Source organism: Parasteatoda tepidariorum, chromosome 3 (assembly GCF_982258835.1).
Source record: "Parasteatoda tepidariorum strain Cologne lab strain chromosome 3, Ptep-v5.0, whole genome shotgun sequence".
In the NCBI taxonomy this organism is placed as follows: domain Eukaryota; kingdom Metazoa; phylum Arthropoda; class Arachnida; order Araneae; family Theridiidae; genus Parasteatoda; species Parasteatoda tepidariorum.
In genome coordinates, this window is record NC_141757.1 from 51406961 (window position 1) to 51429617 (window position 22657).

General features: G+C 27.1%; 1 protein-coding gene across 3 annotated transcripts in view; it reads right to left on the reverse strand.

Annotated features, from left to right (window-relative positions):
* LOC107438748 (uncharacterized) overlaps nt 1-22657 on the reverse strand; it is a 56658-nt gene that overhangs the window by 8814 nt on the left and 25187 nt on the right. For all 3 annotated transcript variants that reach the window (XR_011636507.2, XM_016051103.4, XM_016051104.4), the window contains 11 exons: nt 13273-13495; nt 11045-11110; nt 10881-10936; nt 10599-10674; nt 8822-8983; nt 6645-6783; nt 5244-5493; nt 4177-4326; nt 2826-2946; nt 1370-1853; nt 204-442 (listed from right to left, as the gene is read on the reverse strand). Coding sequence is in view for 2 of the 3 variants with exons in the window: in XM_016051103.4 (XP_015906589.1) it covers nt 204-442; nt 1370-1853; nt 2826-2946; nt 4177-4326; nt 5244-5493; nt 6645-6783; nt 8822-8983; nt 10599-10674; nt 10881-10936; nt 11045-11110; nt 13273-13414 (1885 nt within the window). In the remaining variant the exon portion in view is untranslated. The remainder of the gene's footprint in view (nt 1-203; nt 443-1369; nt 1854-2825; nt 2947-4176; nt 4327-5243; nt 5494-6644; nt 6784-8821; nt 8984-10598; nt 10675-10880; nt 10937-11044; nt 11111-13272; nt 13496-22657) is intronic.

Sequence of the window (22657 nt, forward strand, 5' to 3'; positions counted from 1 at the left end):
TCTATTAATATAAGAAAGGACAATATAGATTATAAACATACAAAACTTCAAGCTAAGAAACACAAAATTTGGTTCTATATTAACCCCCCCCCCCCAACCTAAAATACAGTAAAAAAATCTATTGAACAATCAATAAGAAGAAAAAGATACTCATAAACTATATTTCAAATAAAAATAAATTGGAAAAATGCAATTTAATTTACCAGCTTGCTGTATCAACTGTTGTTGTTGTATTTTCTGATGTATATGTTGTTGTAATTGTTTCAAAGCTTTGTCAACATTGCCTTGATGGGGTAACGATGCTAATGATAAAGTAGGAATTTGATTTGCTGGAGGAGCAGGTGCAATAGGAACAGGGTGAGATGCCAGCAGAGCCTGCTGCTGAGCTTGTGCTTGTTGTTGCTGTTGCAACCACTGTTGTTGTTGTAACTGCATTTGAGACCTTGAATAAGATAAAATATTTTTAATTTTCTTAATTTCAAACTAAATTAATGTTTCTACAAAATAATATGCTGACAGATTACGGCAAAATTAAACAGAATATAGAAAATTTGATGATAAGAATAACAATAACATTTTAAACGAAACAATTAAGCTTTCTAAAAAAATTTAAAATAAAAAAGCAATAGATATGTTTTAGTATGCATAACATTTTAAAACTACTAACATTTAAAAACTTTCTATTTCAATGCAAAATAATCTTTTATGTTAACAGCTAAATATCTACTTTGATTTATCATATTTTGTAGTTTTATTTGTACTAAAACTAAGTTTTTTACGCTCTATTTTGTCAGTTCTACAGAATTTATATTATTTGATTGAATTATAACAATACTAATGTACAGGGTTATTAAATTATTTACAACAAAATAATTGTTAATGTATAAAAATAGAATTTCTCAGCAGTTGGGGATTAACAAAATAAATATTTTTATAAAAAAATTTCTGCTGCAGTAATATAAGTACCACATTCACGAAAAAGGAAAAAAATATCAATGATCCAAAAGAAAATTAACTTCAATGTGAATATTTTATTTAAGAAAACAAAATAATGATTTAACTTTAAAAAAAAATATTTTTGAAGGTTGTAGAAAATTCATATACAAAAACATTTAAATTTTTAAAGAGTTCGAAAACTTCTCATCTCAGATGCCATAGATTCACGATCCTAATAATGGAATATTAAATATTGGTGTGAAGTCTACTTATTAAAGGCTAGTTATATAACATTTCAATGAAGTCACAACTGGTTGAACACAATAATAAACTTCAATACAAATTAAATACAATTTCAATATTCAAATTCCGACACATCATACTTTCCCTAAAATGTACTCTAAAAAAAGCATTAAACAATAATAAGAACTACCTTTGTAGTTCTCTTTGTAGTTGAAGGATTTTTTGCTGTTGTCTTTTCACAATATCATCATTGATTATATTAGACCCGTCACTACAATCCATAGCATCACAGCTATTATTGATTTCAACATCCATTGGGGCTGCAGAGGATGGCCTCGATGCAACTAACTGTCCTTGAACTGGCAATGTGTTGTACACCATAAGAGTCGGTTCCTCTTTCACAGAAATTTGAGAAGTCCTGTTATTGATAGGCTCAACGGTTACAACAGATGTCATCGCATCAGGTTGAGTTACTAACGTTGGTAATGTATCTAAAATGATACCATTTACATTAATAGGCACAGTTGTGGCTTCCACTTTCACATTGTTCTTATCAGATGATTTATTTCCATTAGCTGTTAGCTCTAAATGGTTTTTCAGGCGCTCAAGTAACTGCACTTTTGATCCTGATACAGGTAGATTTCTCTTTTTTAATTCTGCCTTCAAACTATTAACTAATTGGGAAAAGAAAAAAAACAAATTACTAAACACTTATTACAGTATAGAGAGTATAAAATAATTTGAAAAAAAAAGAAGAAAAAAAAAACAAGAGACAAAGCTTTATTGCAGGGTTGCCAAAAACCCACGGGTGGGGTTTTCTGTGTTTTATTGGGCTTTTCTGGGTTTTTCATGTTTTATTGGAGTTTTTTTAGAAAGAGAGGGCAGGTATAAGTACCTTATTTTAAAAAAGCTTACATTAATAATTAAGTTTAATTTTATGAATTGACTTAACACATAGGTAATTAATAATTAATACAAATAAATTGGTGCAAAAGCCTGAAAAAAAGTTTCTTCTGACATCACGATACAAAATGTTATATGTACTCACATACATCACACAATTAAAACTTATTTCAACACAGGATTACTTTTTATTCATATTTAAATCTTAAAAAATACTTGAGGAATTTTTTTTTTGCATAGAAAGCGAATCAAAGACACTGACTAATCAATGGCCATACAGTCAAATCTAGCCAGCAAGGTGACTGTCAGTCTTTCTTTTCAGATAGTTATTATTTTTTTCACAATAGGTTCATTTTTTTAGGCTAGACTACATATATATTTCAATAGAATAGCTCTTTAATATAACAGAGGATAAAAAAGAAATTAATTTTAGAAAAACCCACTTAAAGGTGGGTTTTACTGGGTAGGTGGGTTTTTTGCAACCCTGCTGAATTGTAATAAGATTTTAAATACATTGATGTGTCAACAAATGAAGTTTTTCCAGAAACCAATTAATTATATTTTTAAAGAAATTTTATTTTCAGTTATTTTAATTCAACTCCAGAAAGTTTTGTGAAATAAAAGCATAAATAATTTGTTAAAATAATTTGCTGCATTTTAATATAAAGAAATGGTTAACATGAATAAACAAAAAAAAAGAACTATGTTTTTATAATTTTTCTACAGTTATTTAAGTAATATACCTTTCATATCTTCAAACTGTTTCATGGAATTCTGGGAAGGTGAAGATGGGGAGTCAAGTTGCTTATCTAAGAGCGAACTTTGACTTACATTGGCAGATTTCGATTGGTCTGATGAAGGTTGCTTAAATAAAAAAATTAAATATGTTATGAGAAATAAGATATTATTTTACTTATAATTAGATAACAGTCTAATAAATACAAATTTATTCATAAAATATTCATAATTTATTCATAATACCTTCAAAAAGTTATCAGTTAAAAGTTTTATTGTACAAATATTAAATTTTATAACTTTTTTTTAAAGAGTCAATACATATTTAACATAGGTAGAATATTTCTACTCCTCCAGAACAATGTATTCGCTAGTATAAAAATATATAACTTATTATTAATAGCAATATTTTTTATAAATGTTTCACAACTTTTCATTTATCCTACTTAACATGCTGATACCTGTTATTCTGAACCACCAGTTATACTAGTCATAAGGAAATGGTAACAAACAACAAAATCAATTTCATGCACTGAAAAAAGAAATTGTTACAGTAAATTTTGAGGAAAAGCATTAAAAGTTGTCAGAAACTTAGTTTTCTTCAATTGTGTAAAAAGAAAAAAAAAAAAAAAAAAAAAACTCAATGAAAACAAATTGGGCTGAGAGCAACAGATTTTTTTCTCTTTAAATATATGTTTGGTAAATATAGTGTTAAAAAGTGAAATTATAAAAACCAGAGAATCTTTTACAAAAAGACAATAATAATATTCAAATTAAATTTTCTATATTTTTGCAGATTAGTTCATGCTTAGTGTAAAAAAGGCAGGTAAAATAGCCGCGTGAATGTGAATTAATACTAACTTTTATTAAGAACTGAAGTTTCCATAAAAAAAATATGAAAAACAGGCACACTACACCCTAACGGAGTAACAGAAAGACAACAAAAAGAAAGAATACAATTGAACAATCTTCATCTCAGACTTAAATACTCTTGTATAACAAAAAAAAAAAAAAAAAGACATCATAAGTAACGCATTATCTACAAATGGAAAAGGCCGACCAAGAAAACATTAAGAAAACATAAGAAACATAAGAAAACATTAAGTCACTAAAAACAGGTAAAGAGAAAGATCTAAGCTACTTTTGCAATCGATCGGCTTAAGAACAAACTAAAAAAAAAAAAAAATCATTATTTAATAGTAATACATTATAAATAGTAAGTAGTTTTGATTTTGGTATGTTATAAACAATTTCTTAGTTAAAGTGTCAAAGAATAATGTGATCAAATTATTGATCTCGGTATATAGTTGAATACTGTGATCAATTTATTAAATGAAGCAACAAAGTAGTTACTCATACCTGTGGAACAGGAAGAATCATCTGGTGAGGATATTTTTGCTGCCATTCAAGTTGCCACTGCAGAAAGAGTTGTTGCTGTTGCAATAAAAGTTCATAGGATGTTTCAGATTCAAGTAGTGAAGCTTGACTTTTCTGTGCATTTGGGGGACCCTGAAAATAGACATAATAAATATATATAATTAACTTTGCAGTGATAAATATAATAATTAACAAAAAAAAATTTAAAATTTCGTAATTAAATAATTTTGTTCAAACTTCGGAAGAATATTTTAATCTATAAATTTATTTCATATTTTTAGCAGTTCAATCTATTTTGTATCAACGCAATAACATTTACTAAAATCTCATAATACATATATGTAAACCAAGTTGATGGAAGAGCTGGTGAGTGAAAGTTGAGGATTATTTTGCAAAAATCGCAGTGGGTACGATTTGATTCCAATTAATTAAAACTTAAACAACTCAATATAAAACTAATTTACTTCATTTGAACCTTTTTGAGTTTTTTGAAAATTCTTGAAAAATAGAGCTTATGAATCAACTATTTTCTTGTACTGAGATATTTTTATATCATATGTTATATAATGTCATAAGTTATTATGTTTTACGTTATATAAGTGAGTGTGTGATATAGATATCTATCTTTTTTTCTAACAATTGCTTAGAACAATATTAATATTTTGTACTAATGTGTTTGCTAAAATTTATTTCTTTAAATGACATAGCATAATATAGAATGAAATTATATATAAATTGTACATAAAAAATAGCAAAATTTAATTTGAAGTAAACATTTACAAGATTGAGTCAAGCTCACTGTAAAGACTGAAGTTTCAGTTGAATATTTCAACTATCGACTTCCCAGCTTTGTTTAAAGTGATAATTAACCTTCTATTGATAATTTATCACAATAAATAAATTGTTGGAAAAATATTTATTTAGTGTTAGAATGTGTGATTATTTAAAATGTTAAAATAAATTTCATAAAACAATCTTTTCACGGTGCAGTACTGCGATAAAATATTTTTACAAAATGTTAATAAATATAAAAACAAAAATGCATTTACCTTATATTCATGAAATTTAATAGTACGAGGTTTAGGCTGAGCTTTTGGTTTGGATTTTTTTCTGCGTACAACAGTTGTATTTTCTTTAGGTACAATTTCACTTGTTAGTGAAATTCCAGATTGACTAGAGACAGGTGAAGGTGTAGAAGTTGGAGGTGTTCCTGATGATATTCTCAACTCTCCCAAACTGTTACTAGGTGAATCTTGATTTTGGTATGGTGACAAAACCATTGTTTCCACAGAAGGCATGCTTTGGGAAAATATTTCAGAGATTAATTATTATTACTCATAACAAATAGTGTCATATACAATTTAAAAAAACAAAAAAGATTAATTATGAATTAAATGATTATAAGTAAGGAGAACCTCTCCCACAACTATAATAAAAATAAACCATGATTTTTTTAATTAAAACTCTTAATAAAATTATATTTTACATAAAAAATAACTTAGAACATTTTTGTATAAAATGATAGATAACTTTTATACAAAAAAAAAATAAGTTACTTTAAAAGACATGGAACTGTTAGATTATTTTTCATAGAAAACTAATTCATTAATTTCAAAAATTATTCATTAGTTCAGAAATTATAACTTTTAAATAAAAATTATAACTATTAAATACTATCTAAAATACACATTTTTAACCAGGGTGCCCAGTGAGAAAAAATTTTCAAATTCCTTGACTTTTTCATGTAAATTCACGATTTTTCCTGTATCGCGCATATGAAACTTAATATTGAATTTTATTTATAAAAAATACTTTATCATTCAAAATATATAATCAATCAGAGTAAAACCGAAAAATATTGATAAACAGTTTAATATTATAAAAAAGACACTCGGTACTTGTAAATAAGACTGGTTTCATTCCAGATCTTAAAAAGGGTATTATATCCCCCTAAAAAATAATATCCACCACAAAAAGGAGCATTGTATTTCACAAAAATTTACATCGCTTTCAAGAAACCCAAAATATATGAAGTCTATAATTTCATCATTAAAAAAAATTCAGATGCTGATATAATGTATTAAATATATCATTTATATGTTATATTTAGAAAATGAGAGATTGAAAAGATGAATTACTGCTGAAAAATCAATCTGTAACTTCAGGACCACTTGGAATAAATATGGGAGAAAACTTGTTAGTGTCGTTCATAGTGAAGTGCTGCTCACAGATTGAAGCATCGATCGCTTGATGAGTAATCGCTTGTTTTTAAAAACTTTTCCCTGTTTAACTAAAAAATCTTAGAAATTTCCTGATATTTCTCTGAAATTTCCAGAAATAAAAAATTCCCTGATAATTCAATGTTTTCCATTACCCCTGTTGCTGGACACCCTGTTAATTTAAAAAGATACTTTAATCTTAATTTTTATTTTTGAAAATGAGAAACTTACCTATTTAGAGATTGGTCTAGTAAGTCCTGTGGAGGAGATAAAGCTGCATCACTCCCACTGTCATCTTCAAATGTGAAACAAGGCATTGGATGCCTTAAGGCTTGCCCTTCACATGTTCGCTTGAATTGGATTTGTCCCTCTAAATAACATATAAATCATGAAAAAAAAATCTTTACGAGTTACATTTTTTGGTACATTATTAATTTAAAACTGCTAATTTTGTTTGAGGAATACTGTTAATACAAATAAGAAAAACGAGTAATAGTTTAAGTTCTTCTGTATGCAGCTCAGTTTTTTTTTTCCAACTGTATACAAAAATACAATATTTCAACTGAAAAATGCGTCAATGAAGACTTTTTGTGAAAGTTTCGGTTTTGGGTGAAAGTGAGAAAAATTTATTCATAAATTTGTGAAAATAAGGTCTTGTTTTTGTTATTTTGTAGAAACAAATTGTAAATTTTTTAATTTTGTTTTTTAAAAGAAAGTGGCTCTTGAATAGTGAAATGTCCTGTCTTTACGAATTTGCAAAAAATCCACTAGAAGTTTTTTTAATAAAAAGCCAGTGTAAAATCTAGTTTATTTTTCAGTCCTGTTTTTGCAAAAAAACACAAAAAGCATGTCCTTTCAAGGAGTTGTGGTTTGAAAATTATGAATTAATGACCTCATTATCCATAATTACCTAAAAACAAATTTTGTGAAAAAATCCATTTTTGAACTGAAAATATTCTGAGGGACCTATTTCATAATAAAATAATTTGTGGAGTGTCAAATTTGTCAGTAAAATAGTTCGTGGATAAGCCATTTTAATTGTAGATGTTTGATAGAAGAGGGCTTATTTCATTGCTAGTACTTATGCCAAGAAATACATTGTTTCAACTGTAATAATAAAAGAAAACGTGCAAAATTAATTAAGTTCGTAAAAGAGAGTTGTATATAATATTACGTAGGGGTGCCACCAGATATTCTAAACACAACGGAAAAAAAATTTTGTGAGAAAAAAATTTCAAAAATTTTGAATCATACTTGAGTAATTAGTTTTTGATGTGCTCAATTTATACAGATTTTATTGTAAGTCTTTGTTTCTCGATCCTTTTTTCAATGGTTATAGGCTACGTATTTCCGCACAAATTTAAAAAACTAAATATTTTTAATATGATACTATCATATGCAAATTTCAAGTCTGAGTAATCACTTTTTGATTCACTTTATTTCTGTAGATTTTATCAGAAATTCTAGTGACATTTTGATCGCTTTTTTTTTTTTGGCATTTATAAATACCTACTTCCATACGGTTTATAAAATTCGGATATATTCATTATGATTTTATCACTTTATGACATGCTTTATATATGTCGATTTCATTGCATATCTAAATATCATAAATTTTTTTTAAAAAGGCTGTTATAGCAATGCTTTTTCATGTGATTTTGACAATCCTGTATTTTTACTCGGATATTATAAAGACAGGCGAGATACAAACCACATATTTAAATCCCTTTTTGTTTTGTTTTTGTCGATTTTATCAGGTAAATCCAAGTTTTTTATCAATTCTTTTTGACAGTTTTTTCAATGAATTAATTCATAAAAAGGAAGAAAAAACACTTTTCTTAAAAAGTATCAGTTTTTCTTTTGAGTGAACTCTAATAATTACAAGCATTTAGTTTTCTGCAAATATATTATTAGGTGTACAGATCAAAACAATTTAGTGGTTAGAACACTGTTTATTTAAAAATTATCATATTTGCCACCATCATAATTAAATAGGCATGACCCTTCACTCAAAAAGATTGTGCACCCCAATATTAGGGCAATAATCGTTGCACTTTTTTCAGTGCTTTGAAAAATATGTGCTATTTTTTTTCCTGTTAATGTAAATGACAAATCAAAAATGTGCATTATTGAAAAATATTAACTCTTTAATAGGTATCTGCGATGCACACTTTTTTTTTTTCAAAATAACACTCAGATAAAAGAGATAAATAATTCTACCAAACACTTTATAAACCTGAATGTTGAATAAAAAATTCAATGAAAGCTAAGCACTTATTTTTAAGAAGAAGAAAAAATTCCAGCCTTAAAAAAAGTTTTAAGAATAAAAAAATTTTTAAGGATTTTAAGAATCTATAAGAACTTATTCAGTCAAAATGAAAGTAATTAAGAAAATAAAAGTATATTACCTTTCACAGCCTGTGCAAATTTTTCATCAGCTTGTAAGATATTGCCTTTAACTAGCTCTAATGGTCCTGGGCGATGGGATAATCGATCATTCAGATCATCTGCCAGACGAGCTTTCTTCAACTGACGCTGTTTGTCTTGTAAACTTGGATCAATTTTTGTATCTGAAAGATTTGCATTTCAAGTTAAGTTTTGTGATGATGAAAATAATTTTGAAGTACAATAATTTTTATTGAAAACATAAATAGCAGAGGCTACAAAAAAATTTACTTTGAGCTACTAAGTCATTGACATACTAGGAAGATAGAAATAAAAAAATGTAACTTACATAAATCTTTTGAAAAGCTTAATGAACAATGTAAAAATGAATTTTAAACTATAATGTAAAAATTAAATATTTACTAAACCCATTTGAACAATAAAAATTGAAACACAATCAAACATCCATATCACGAGCCATTCATATTACAAGCACTAAAAATTTAGTGATGTCAATGATTTAGGGTACCCAAAATCCTATTTTAAAAAATTTAGTCAAACTAACAATCGTTCTGATATATTAAAAATAGTTATACAAGTATTTACTTCCAAAAAACAATTACTTCAAACAATGTCAATGTATTTGCTTCTTTGTTTGATTTACGCTTTACGGAAAATCTTCTGTTTTATCATCTTTTGAATCTTATTTATGGTTGTTTCAATCTATGTGCAGATATTGGATGATGGATAATTTAGGCAACTTTTCTTTCCAATACCTCAGATGATCTTTCTTATTGGAGCTTCAAGAAATAGTTCTTAAGCAGTTTAAGTTCTTCAGAGATAAGGAAAAAAACATTTTGGGTAATCTAAAATATTTCATGAAATCAAGTGCTTATGTTTTTTCCATCAAAAATCATCTGCTACTTGTTTTCCAACAGTTGACCCCAATTTCATGTTACGCTTTTTAAACTGTACAATCTGGTGTTTCGTCTACCTCTTTTCCTTTTTCATTCACATTTTCAAAATGCCCCTATTTTCATTGTGTTTAAATCATTATATAGATATGTCCAAGCCTTTTTAATTGATATACCTTTAGTTTTCACAATATTTGCTTCTCTGAATTTGGTGTAAAGTTAGATCCTTATTTCAATCTTATTAATTTTTGTTTAATCCTTACTTCATCATTTTATTAATTTCTGGCTGTTAAAACATTTAGCCTTTTTTTTTCAAGATAGAAATTACTTGAAATGATCTTCCAGATTGCACTGTGTTCATAACATAATTTTTCATAATTTATGAGCAACATATTTATATATGTATGTTAAATAATATGTCACATAATAATTTACATAATTACATAAATAATAGAATACAAAAAAATAACAGTTAAGGGTAAAACTTAAAGTTTTATGCTAACTCTAAGGAAAATTTTGGACAATCCCTCGTAAATATTTACTCAGTGTTCAACTGTTTTGATTATTTTGAAACTCTGTAAGGAGTTTCAAAACTCTTACGTAATTTTAACTATACTTTTGTCATTTTTTTTAAACTTTCTTCTCTCAAAAAAAAAAAAAAAATCACAATAAAATTTTCTGCTCCCACTTCAGATTATTTAATAACTTCAATGAACTAAACAGCACACCTGAGAGTGTTTGGACTCAACAATTACACAAAGAGCAAATAGGGGAATCTGCTTAACTGAATGTGTGCAGATGTTTAGCAAGAATTTTATGATTAATGTTGATGACATAAAAAAGGATCAAAATATGAAACTAACAATTAATTATGATAAATTTATACCTTCTAAAATATGTTGTTGGATTAATGCTTGTCGATCTGGTCTTTTTTGAATTTTATTTTTCAAAAAGTCACCCATCTGAAAAAAAAACAAACAAAAAACAAGTTAATTCAAGACCTACAATTTACAAAACGTTCATTACTTAATACAATTAACATTTTGTCTATATACTACTATATCAGTATAACAAAATAAAAGATTAAAATCATCTATGTACAATCAAATCAGTATCAAAAAATACTTAAAAAGGAGTAAAGTGTTCCCAAATAAAAAAATACAAATACCTTAGCTCTCTCCAACTTTTGACGTTGTTCATAGTAGTGTGGTGGAACTTTTGGAGCTAAACATGAAAATGAAATTTAAGCCATGATTATGAAAAGTAATTAAAATATTTAATATAAAATTGAATAATGTTTAATTGAAAAAAAATAAAACAAATGAAACTTACATGGTATAATACCCTGATCTACCAATTGATTAATTGGTCTTCTATTCATCAACTTCATCTTTAATGCTGAAAAAAAATATTTAAAATTATTAATATCTATTGCACATTCTAAGAAAGTAACAGAGAATAATTTCTTTCAGAATTTTACTGAATATATACAACAATGAACAAGAGAAATATTTCTGTAAAATATTAAGTGACTTTCACTTCAGTTTCTATTTTATTTATTAATAACTTTGAATTTCTTGTTAATTTTAAATGCACGATTATTTAATGTGCACAAAATATATAATTTAAATATTTTAAACTATAATAATTATCTTTGTTATAACCCAGGTTCTTGTCTTCCAATCAGGACTTTTTCTGAACTTTAAACAACTGGTTTCAAAAAATAAATAAAAATTATGTTGTTTAACAGGAAAGTTGCATGTAGCAGGGAAATTTCAATACAATTTCCCCAGGTGCCAATTAAATAAAGTGATGAAGTTTCAACAGTTACATAGAGCAAAATTTATTTTGGAAGTTTTATTATACAATGAAAAATTTCTGGCTCTGCTTTGGTTCTTTCTACTTCAAACAAGTTACAGATTCCATATTTAATATTCTAACTTTTTAAAATCCATGTATTAGCCATGTTTATCATATTTTAACACTACAATTTTAATCACATCTTTTAAAAATTAAATATTAATAGGACCTAAGACAAGAAGATCAGGGAGTTCACAGTTGCATAAGAGGCCTCAGACTACAGAAGGTCTGGGTATAATCATTAAAAAAAGAAATTACTATTTCCTATACAAAACTTCTCCAGCATATATTTTAGTGTCATTAAAATATAAATTTTAATTGGCAAATTTTTATTACTTTATTACTAAAAAAAATTAAATTAAAATCAAAGGCTAGAAATTCTCTCTCTCTCTCTCTATATATATATATATATTTTTTAACGGAATCTGAATTTTAAAATTCCACCGCAATTAACAAATACTTTCTGGACTTCAACATAACATTACAATTCAATTAGTGAAAACTGCAGATAAAATATTTATTAATGGTTGGATAGGTCATTATATAGGAAAAATATTAATCAAATTTTAATCAAAATTTTTCCTTAGAAATTTTTATTTTAACATGTTTTTGTTATTAATCAAATAATAATTTTTATCCATTACTTTAGCAAAAATAGCACGAAAATACACGATTAAATTTTTCTTAAAAATCCTAATCAATTTTAGGTAATAATTCTTTTTTTTTTTTTTTGAAAATTGTACAAAGGAATAGTTTTGTAGTGAATGTGCATGTAGACTTATCTAAGGACCTAAAGATCTATTTTTATATAGCTAGAAATTTAAATTTTCATTTGGTTAGTGTGTGTTCATTTTTAAAGTATAGAAAATTTCCAAACACACTCTATTTTATTAAAGCATAAGGTTCTTTGTCGCAAAAGAAATAATTGTAAAAAATGTTGAAAAAGTCTACGCAGTGTATAATAAAGACAGGCTTGGGCGCATTTACTGGAAAAAGGTTTCAGATTTCATCGGCTCGGATTCATAAAATTTTTATTAATTTCTTTTTTATTTTAAAACAATTTTATACTTTAGTACTTAAAAACAAGTTATAGATCACATGTTCAATGTTCAAATTTTTTTCTTTTTAAACTTATGTATTAACCACATACTGATCATTAGGAAAAATAAACAAATTTAAATCAACAATTTTCTTTTATTTCACGGTCACTGTTTCTTGTCTTATTAATCAAATTATAATTTTTAGCCATTACTTCAGTCAAAATGGCACGAAAATACATGGGTAACTAACATAAAAAATCAAACTTCATTTAATTATAATTCAAAATTACACTGAATTATTATTATATCAAAATTAATGTTTAAGCAAAAGTTTACTACTTTCGAATAAACAACTTTTTTTTACTACTTTAAAACAGGTATTAAGTTTAAAAAAATATATAAAATTCATGTGGTATAAAAAATTATAGCAATCTGCCTTTTTAACTTCAAAGGCCAAGTAGTGAGACTAAAATTATCGGCTTTTATCCAACGTGTACCATGGACTTTAGCTGACTTCGGCTCTAAATAATCCCACGTAAGTATGAATTTATCTCTAGAACATAACAATGAATTTTTTTTTTAAAAAAGGAAAAATTATACATGTTGTGGCAGTCAAACTCTAAAAATGTGAATGCAAAAATATTAAAGAAAAACACTTACATTCTTTGTTTTTATCCATGGCTAATTGTAGAGATGCCTCGTCCACTTGGGCCTTAGGTGGGGACTTAGAATCTCTTATGTGATGGAGGGCAGCGATCATGCTTTGATAGAGAGCATGCTCTTTCTCATCATTGTCATTCATGACTAACAGGGACACATAGTAAATAACACTGCTTCACTGATCAGAAATAAGAAAACTAAGCATTCAGGAACTCCATAGTGACTAAAATAAGAAAAACACAATTTCAATAACATAAAAAATTTTACTTGCAAAATAAACATCAAGTAATAAATAAATGCGTTAATCAAGAATAAAAATCAAGAAAATTTAGTCACGAAAGGAGAAGTAGTTAAAAGATATTACTAGTCCTTACAAATTTTCAATACGCCATTTACATGCCTCTATTATAATACATTAAAAAGTAAACTTAAATAAAAAATTACAATTCAGAGAAAGTGTAATGTTAACAATTATGATGAAATATGCTATTGTGTGCAAAAATATAGACCAAAATATGAAACTAAAACAGCACATCTTTTTACATTAGTAGCCGGTCCTGGGGACCACTAACAATTATTTTAATACAGACTGAATCACATTTTATTGATCCTTTATATTCCATTATATTATTAGTCAATAATATAAGGAAACATTTATATTAACGCTATATACATAAGATGCCTGGAGACTGACTTAACCCTTAGCTTCTGTGCAACAAGTCTGGCATTCTGTCCTTGAACATGGAAAGGTTTTCTCTGCCTTTCATCTCTTCAGTTTGTCAATAAAATTAGTACCAAGCATGCTTGGGGACTGAACACTGGAACTTTTGAGTTTGCTGACCTCTCAACCGGAACGTCTGTAACAGCACCCCAGAGCCCAAGGTCAAGAAAACTGGGATGGCCTTAGCCCTCTATTTGTTGTTGCAGCACAGTTTTTAATTTAGTTTATATGCATAAACACTATATTAAAACATTGATATTTCTACATATTATGAACAAACTGCAAAAGTTTTTGTCCAATATGAAACTAATTGAAATAAAACACAATTTTTATTTACAAATAATGTATTTTCCATCCTTTTCTCGCTATGTTTAAGAAATTTTTGAATTCATTTTTTCTATAAAATTGTGTGGTTTTTATTATAAGATAGCTAAAAAGGGTTTTAATTTTTTCAGCATGTTCACCTTTTTTTCTTATTCTAATTATTTTGCCAAGAACAGAATTTATCAGCATTGACAAGATCAGGGGATTATGGGGTGGATCTCTCCTCTCAACGAACAATATTCTTACCCTATCTGTGGTAGGAGAGATCTTTAAATTGACCAACTGCAAACATTTTACTTGCATTTCAATATTAATTTACGCAAATTGCTTACAGTACTTCTCTACAATTGTTTGTTGGTTGTATTTTTCCGCAATCTTATCAGAAACATAAAACTTTTTTTATACAGTTAAGAATATGTACAAAATTTTGTATGACTTAATACAGTTCCTGGTGTCTATTAAAATCATGTCCATTCTGAGAGCATTTAATTTTATAAGGCGGACTATTTTATAAACCAGAATGTCTATAGTTGAGGGGGAGAAAAGTTGCATAACTTTATTAACACATTAAATTAAAAACTAAATTGATTACTACATTTATATTTTATTTTTACTCATCTACATTTGGCATTTAAATTAAACATGAGCTACCTTTCTTAATTTACAGAAGGGCCTTAAAATGCTGGTACATTTGATTACAATAATTTTCGGGAGTAAACATTGCCTCAAAGTTTATACAAATTTTTGTTATTTTCAATATTTCCTTCTCAAATCTAAAGTTTAATTAAAAATATCAAGCACTTCCGGCATCTAAAGACAGATTTACGTTACTGAATGAGCAATTATCATGGGCGCTATAGGTGCCCAATTTATGAGAGGGACAAAAGTAAAATACTCAGTCAAAATACTCTTTAAATTTCACACATAAGAAAAAAATATTTCTAACGTCTGCAAAAAAATTAATAAAAACTCTTTTTCGTTTTGACTTTAGTGAATTTCAATAGATAGAATTCATAAAAATTTTCTTTGCCTGAAATATTGAGGGGGCATTTTAGGAGATACAAGTTTTCTTAATTCGCAAACAGCTTTAATTTGGATTTTTTATACTCCCTGTTTTGGTTTCATAATTTTTTTTAAACTATCACTCTTCAATTTCTTTAAAAAATATGTTCCATACATCTCGCATGCACACCAGCAACACAGTTCTTTTTTTTTTGTAGGGGGGAAGTACGAAATTTGTTATTTATATGCTTTCAAAATTTGAGAAATAGAAAACTCTAATTCAGAGAAGAAATTGCATAGTTTTTATTTATCTTTTAAACATATACTCTAAAAAATTTGATTTCAAATAATGGCAATAATGATTTTATAAAAAGATGGTTTTAGCATGTTATGATGTTGTAATGATTCTGTTCTTGCAGATTCGGATATAAAAAGCTACTGCATTTACAATCAATTAGTCTTACTCGTGACTGTCAGTGTATAATAATTAAAATCAGAAAATTCAAAGCTTTCAAATTAAAAGTGATATTATAGTGAAATAAAGAATAAAAAATATTTTTGATGATGAATTTTTAATTTTAATTTGAACACTTTTTTACTTAAAAACTATCCAGAGTCACTGTCACTAAAAATCATCTAACTCATTCCATAAGCTGAATAAAAACGAAAAATTTTACAAAACAAAATTCAGGTTTATAAATTCGCTGTGTTCTGGGTCACACCCCACCATTTGAAGATCCTAGAGAACTATTTTAAAATAATGATACACACCTAGTTGATCCATAAACTTGAAATAAAAATGCATTTTAAAAATTGGTGACCGCTAAACCACTAACATAAAATGTGATAAATAAAGCAGATGGAGAGGGCTTTTCAGATTATCAGGGTCAAAAATGATTAGATATAAATCACGATATTTAAAATATATCATTATTCTAATATCAATTACATTAATCCTTGTTGAAATATTAAAAATTTGAATTGTCTTAAAAAAGTAATTAACTTAGTAAGAAAAGGATACGCGAATATTAATTCGTTTATTTATTTTAACTTTTTGGTGAAGAAGAGTATTATTATAATTATATAATTTAATATTTTTTACAGGTGTGTGGGAGTAAAAGTTAAAGTCTTTTTTCTTTTTTTTTTTTTTTTTTTAATGAGCGTTTACTTTATAAAATCCATTATTAAAAGCACAAACTTTTTATTAACCATAATAAGCGCTACTTGAAAGATTAAACAAATATTAAAATTAAAAAATATATATATACAAATTAAGTCTATCAATATGTAAATCATTCTCAATCATATATCAACAAAACGATCGGAAAAAAAATTAAAACAGTGTAGTACATTCATGATCTTTTAAACTATAAATAAGAAATGTGAATTTAGTAATGATCCGAAAAATGTCCGGGTTCATGATAAAATATTTTGTTGGATAAGTATCTCTTCAAACCACTAAGGTCGTAGGGTTAAGTATGTCTGAAGAATAAATAGACTGATTTGAGGACGTCATCTTTTAAGAAAAAATCATCAATTGATAGATCCTCTATCCATTAAACATAAAATAAAAACAAACGAACATTTTATAAAAATTATATTTTACAAAATATATTTTACACAATATATATTTTACACAATATATATTTTACACAATATATATTTTACACAATATATATTTTACACAATATATATTTTACAAAATATATTTTACAAAAATAATATAATATTTTTCAATATATTTTGTAAAATATAATTTATAAAATTTAATAAATTATATTTTACAAAATATTACATTTTACAAAAAGTCAAAATATATTAAATTATAAACATCATAAAGGATATATTACAAGCAACAATTAGAAGATATGTCAAAAATAAAATGTTCCAATGATGCACATTTGAATGTGTATTTTCAAATAACTCTTTTGTAGCTGGTTATGCCAATTATTAATTAAATTTAAATCAAATTGATTTTTTTTAATCTAAACGAAATTAAATTCAGCTTATTACAAGATTTCCGTTCATTTATTTCTTCCCAAGTTCTATAATTTAGATTTTTTTTAAATTTTAATGAGCATTTTTAAATAAGTTTTTTCATAGCTGGTTATGACGAATTTTCATTCAATTTAAATAAAATTGATTTTTTTTTAATCTACACAAAATTCGATTTAGCACATTACAGGAGTTTCATTACTTTATTTTTCAAATTTAAATATGCCTTTTTGCCCCCTTCCTTCCCGGCTATGAATGAAGTATGGTTAATTTTATGAGAAAATCGATATAAAAAAAATTTAAATTTTTAATCAATGTTTTTAAATTCAATAAATCGATAAAAATAGAACATTTTCGATACGATCAATTAAGAAGACAGATTTAAAGATTAAAATTATATCGTTCGAGATTCGGATTATCAGTACCTTTGTAATTACCATAACCAGTCTGACGCGTCTCACTGTGAAGCCCCAAAAAGAAAAAAATATTCCTAATAGTATTTTTCTTTTTATATTAAACCTCAGTTAGCGAGCAAAGCTAGACAGAAAAAGCTCCGCTGCTTAGATTTTACCTCTTGTGTCTCTACTGTTCAGAAGCATCGATAAATTTTGTAAGGAGGCTCTTTAAACTTTGCCCTTTCGCGGAACACTTGCGAGAATAAGTCACTTAGACCCACATAAATATAAATTTTTCTTTTCTAATTTCATTGTCAAAAAGAACAACTTAAATTTGTTTTCCTATTTTATTTTCTTCAAATTTTATACGTTCGTAATTTTTTTTATTTTATGTATACTACATTAGAGGCTCCTAGAAGTAAGAGTTTTGTGCTTAATAATCACAGCTTAACTAATCATTTAAAATGTTTACATTAATCTTATTTTTTTCAGTTTTGTGTTCAACATAATTTTTTGCGGCGAAGACGCCAAGAAATGTGACCACTTCCGTCTTTTTTCCTATCCCCCCCCCCCATAAGAATAAAATAGAAAACGATGCTTTTCAAATTTTCAACACCAAATTTAAATTTTTTATAGTTAATTTTTTTCCAAACATGATCGATTTAGGGCAGCGGTTCCCAATTTTTTCCAGCAATGAAATCCTACATGGTCGACCTTCAATCGGCGGAACCCTGAGACTTAATAAATTTCATTAGCAATTGTGAATTAATAACTAAGAAACTATTAATTATTTTAAAAATATGCAATAATCTAAATTTTTAATTACTTTGAAAATATTCAGTTAATGAAGTTTAGTTAATTAAGTTAATTAAATTTTTTCATCACATCGTTTTATCAATTAAAAATAAATAAAAATCTTAAAATTGGGTTTTATGTCAGACAGTTGAATTCACAGGTCGGGAACGGTATCTACTCTAGTTCTAAATTTAATTTTAGTTCATACTTTAACTGAAAATGAATGATATGAATGGTTTTCATTAAAATAAAAGCAAAAAAGTTAGAAAATAAAAGATGAATTTAATAAAAAATGAATCATTAAATGAGTATCAATTTAAAAAAAGGTTTCAAAAATTATAACTGGTTAAAAAATTTCCAAACTATCGGAACTCTTGTGACCCTTCCAAGGAACCGTAGGGTTCCGCGGAACACCATTTGGAGACCACTGTACTACAGGACGCGGAATCCTCGACAAATATTCAGTTTGCCCCACTATTACGATATTTGTTCATCTTCACTAGAAAAAAAATTTTCACTTTTTTTTAAATTAAAATTAACCAATTTCAATTTGCATATTCAATATTCCCCTATTACAGCTTTATTTTTATTCTAAAAAGACCAAAAGAATAAATCGAGATTTAAAAAGAAAACGAGAGGAAGAGTAGAAAAAAAAAGTTCCTTTTTTAGCACAGTTTTTACCTTCCCGTCAAGTGAGACACGTGAGCCAAGAAGTATAGTAAAATTGTGTCTGAAACACCGGAGAAAGTAAGGAGATAAAAAAAAGGAAAGAAAAAAAAGAAAACAGTTCCACAGATAAACGGACGTGGCTTACATCCAGGCATTACGTGAAAGCAGGAAGTAAGCACAAAATGCTCTTCTATCTATCGAAATAAAATACTGTCTTGTCTACAAATGAGTTAAGTAATTCCTCGGAGAAAAAAAAATGCACGCTACCGATAAAACATTTCTATAAGAGACTAATTCTAATTAAAGAGGCTCGATCAAATTTTGTTACGAAGTTTTCACATCGGATTTTGTTACCACATCAAATTGATCTTAAATTGAAAGAAGTGCACAAATTTTTCATCTCTAACTTGAAACCCCTCCTCCCAATAACTCTTGACAATCAGATTGCTGAACGATATAATTTTAAATAGTAAGAATGAGCAAAATATCGTCTTATTTTCGTTTTTAACATCTTAAATGTCATCGAATCACAACTGCTTAAAAAAATGACAAAAAGGCAACAAAAGACGTACTGTTTTCTATACTATAACTTCCATCTCTAACGTATCTACTTATATTGTCCAGATAAAAACAAATTGCCAAATATCCATGGCTTTATAAATTCCAATCATGAAATATGCAATTTAATATGAGATAACAATGTAGTGAACAATTCATCATTTCAGCTACTATTTCAATTTTGAGTAATCGTGTCATAAGATATATATTTTTTCATGTAAACAAGGTTAAATTATGACTTTAAGCTTGTTTATTTCTTCACTAAAGTTTTTAAAAAAAAAAAAAAAAAAAAAAAAAAGACATTTCGCAATCACAAATAATAAAATAAAATAAATAAAAAAATCGTCAAAATATCGAATTGTTTGAAAACAAGCCTTTTATACGTTTTGCTATTACTTCTCATACACGAGTAAACAACCCTGGGCATTAACCATTATCACACCCGTTTTTTAGTTATTAAAAGTAAGGGTGAGGCATTTACACAAAAATTACCCAATACTATTATGAATGTTACGTTTTTACTGTCTTCACATAAGGATTGTAAAGGATGTAATAAAACGAAAGAAAAACGAATTATATAACGATACCATTATATAATTAATTTTTCGTTTCTACTTTAAATACAAGGTCCGGCTATTAATTTCCAGGACTGACGTAACTGTAGGAGAACGAAAAGCCGGAAGATGGCGCTAATGATTGCATATTGAAGAGTGTTTTCCTGCGCATGTGCATAGCAATCGGCACCATATGGAAGTAAGTGGTTCTCACAGAAAGGCGCATTGAAACGTAGCTCTTAAATTCCTATTGTCGAAGTGAAAATAGAGCACGAATAAACATTAAATGTTGCTTCAAATTGGGCAAGACAGCTGCAGAAACCTACAAATGATTTAAAGAAGTTTACGGCGAGGAAGCATTATGTCGCTCCAGAACTTTTGAATGGTTTAAACACTTTTGAGACAGCGCGAAAGCGTGGAAGATGATCCACACACAGGTTGGCCGCAGTCGTTACGCACGCCGGAAGAAATTGAAAAGGTTCGCTTCCACACATTGCGTTGCCTGTGAGGCGATTCTTAGCCCAGCATGGTGTCGTTGAAATTCAGCATCCACCATACTCTGCAGACCTAGCACCCGCAGGCGTATTGACAAAACATACCGTAGATTGTAAAGGGGTTGGCGAAAATATCTATCGGCGTTGAAGGAGCGTCTCGCAAATCGCCTAACAGCTGTGTGCTTATGTTTTTGTTTTGTTTTCGGTATCACGTATCTATCATTCACCAAGTTATATATGAGTGTCACATTTCAGAGTTTCAAATAAGCTGATCTTCATTAGATTCTTCTGCATTAAATGAAATATAAAGCGTATTTTTTTGTTATAGATCCGACATAATCGTTTGTATTTGTTAACATAATTGTGTTTATTAGCGTTTTTTAGAAGATCATAATAAAACTAAGATAAAAAAAATTATATATTATTACCTCCATAGCCCCCTTCTGTATTTTCATAACTTTCATTAAATGTATACGCGTATTTCGAGTAGTGAACTTCTTTACCTACTCATCCACTTATTAAAATTAATAATTTCACAATAACCTCTAATCCTTAATAATGAAATGATTATTACAATAAAGTTTGTTTACTTAAAAGATTTAAAAAAAAATTATTGTTCAGCAGTGACTTTGCTACTAATTCTATATTCATTAATTAAACTTAATGGTTCTGCTCGATAACCATTTACAATTTTTTTTAAGTTTTATTTAATTTTCAGTTATTATGGAATTCCTTAAATATTTTTCGACGTAGAGGTTATTTAGCAATAATGCGAAAGGCTGAAATCTATAAATGTATAATATTTATAAATGTTTAAGAGAATTATTAGCAGCTATTTTGTACTAATTATTTTAGTTGAAATGTTCATTATACACAGTTTTATAAAAATAATCGTAAAATTCATTGAACGATGGAGACATTGACATTTTAAAATGCAAGTAGAATTCAATAATCATTTCATTTTATAACTGTAAAGCGGTAGATAAGTAACTTCGTTATCAAGTTTTACATGATACGAGAATATTATGCTATTGCTTTATAATGAAAGAACAACATTTTAAGTTCTAAACTTTTTGTGGAAAAGAAAAAAAAAAACGGAATTTTTTTCCTGTCATCGGTGTTAGCGATTAGAGAGTGTTTTATCGTATAAATGTTAAGTCAGTACTGTTCCATTTTAAATAAAAATGCATTTTGCTCCGGAAAAAAAATTACTTGAATTTGTCAATAGAAATTTCCTAATTATTGTAGCAAGAACTTTTAAATTTCTAATCAAACTTTCCTCTATTATAATTTTGTGCAAATAATTATTATTAATAATATAAATGACTATTAAAAGGAATTAATTGAGAATGTTCAATTTTAATAAATTAACTGTTTACGCAATCAGATTAATAACTTTTTTCATAATTTACAAATGGAGAGAAAGTCTTTTACAGTTTAAAAGTGAAAAGAAAAATAAAGTTGAGATTAAATTTATAAAGTAAGCATAACTCGAAGGAGGTTGAAGTAAGGGCATTAAAATCAAAATTTCAAAAGAAAAAAAAAATCACCTTTTAGTGTACAGTGAGCAATAAACGAAAAATCTAAAACTAACTTTTGATCTAATGATCAGATGTTTACGTTCTAGGACTCAAACTTCAGATTTAGAATTTCCTTAATTCCCTACCACTATTGTAGATATTTACTTTTCACCTAACTTGTAAAATTGTAAAGTTTAGAATTTCTTACAGAATCACTCAGACGAAGTGATTGTGTTTTATTTAAATATTATTTAGAAAGAATTTTTCTAAAAGTATTTCTTTTAAAGTTTTTATCAAACTTGTGTTTTTTATTTATCTATAGTTATTGAAAGTTAAGTTGATGATTTTTAAGTTGAAA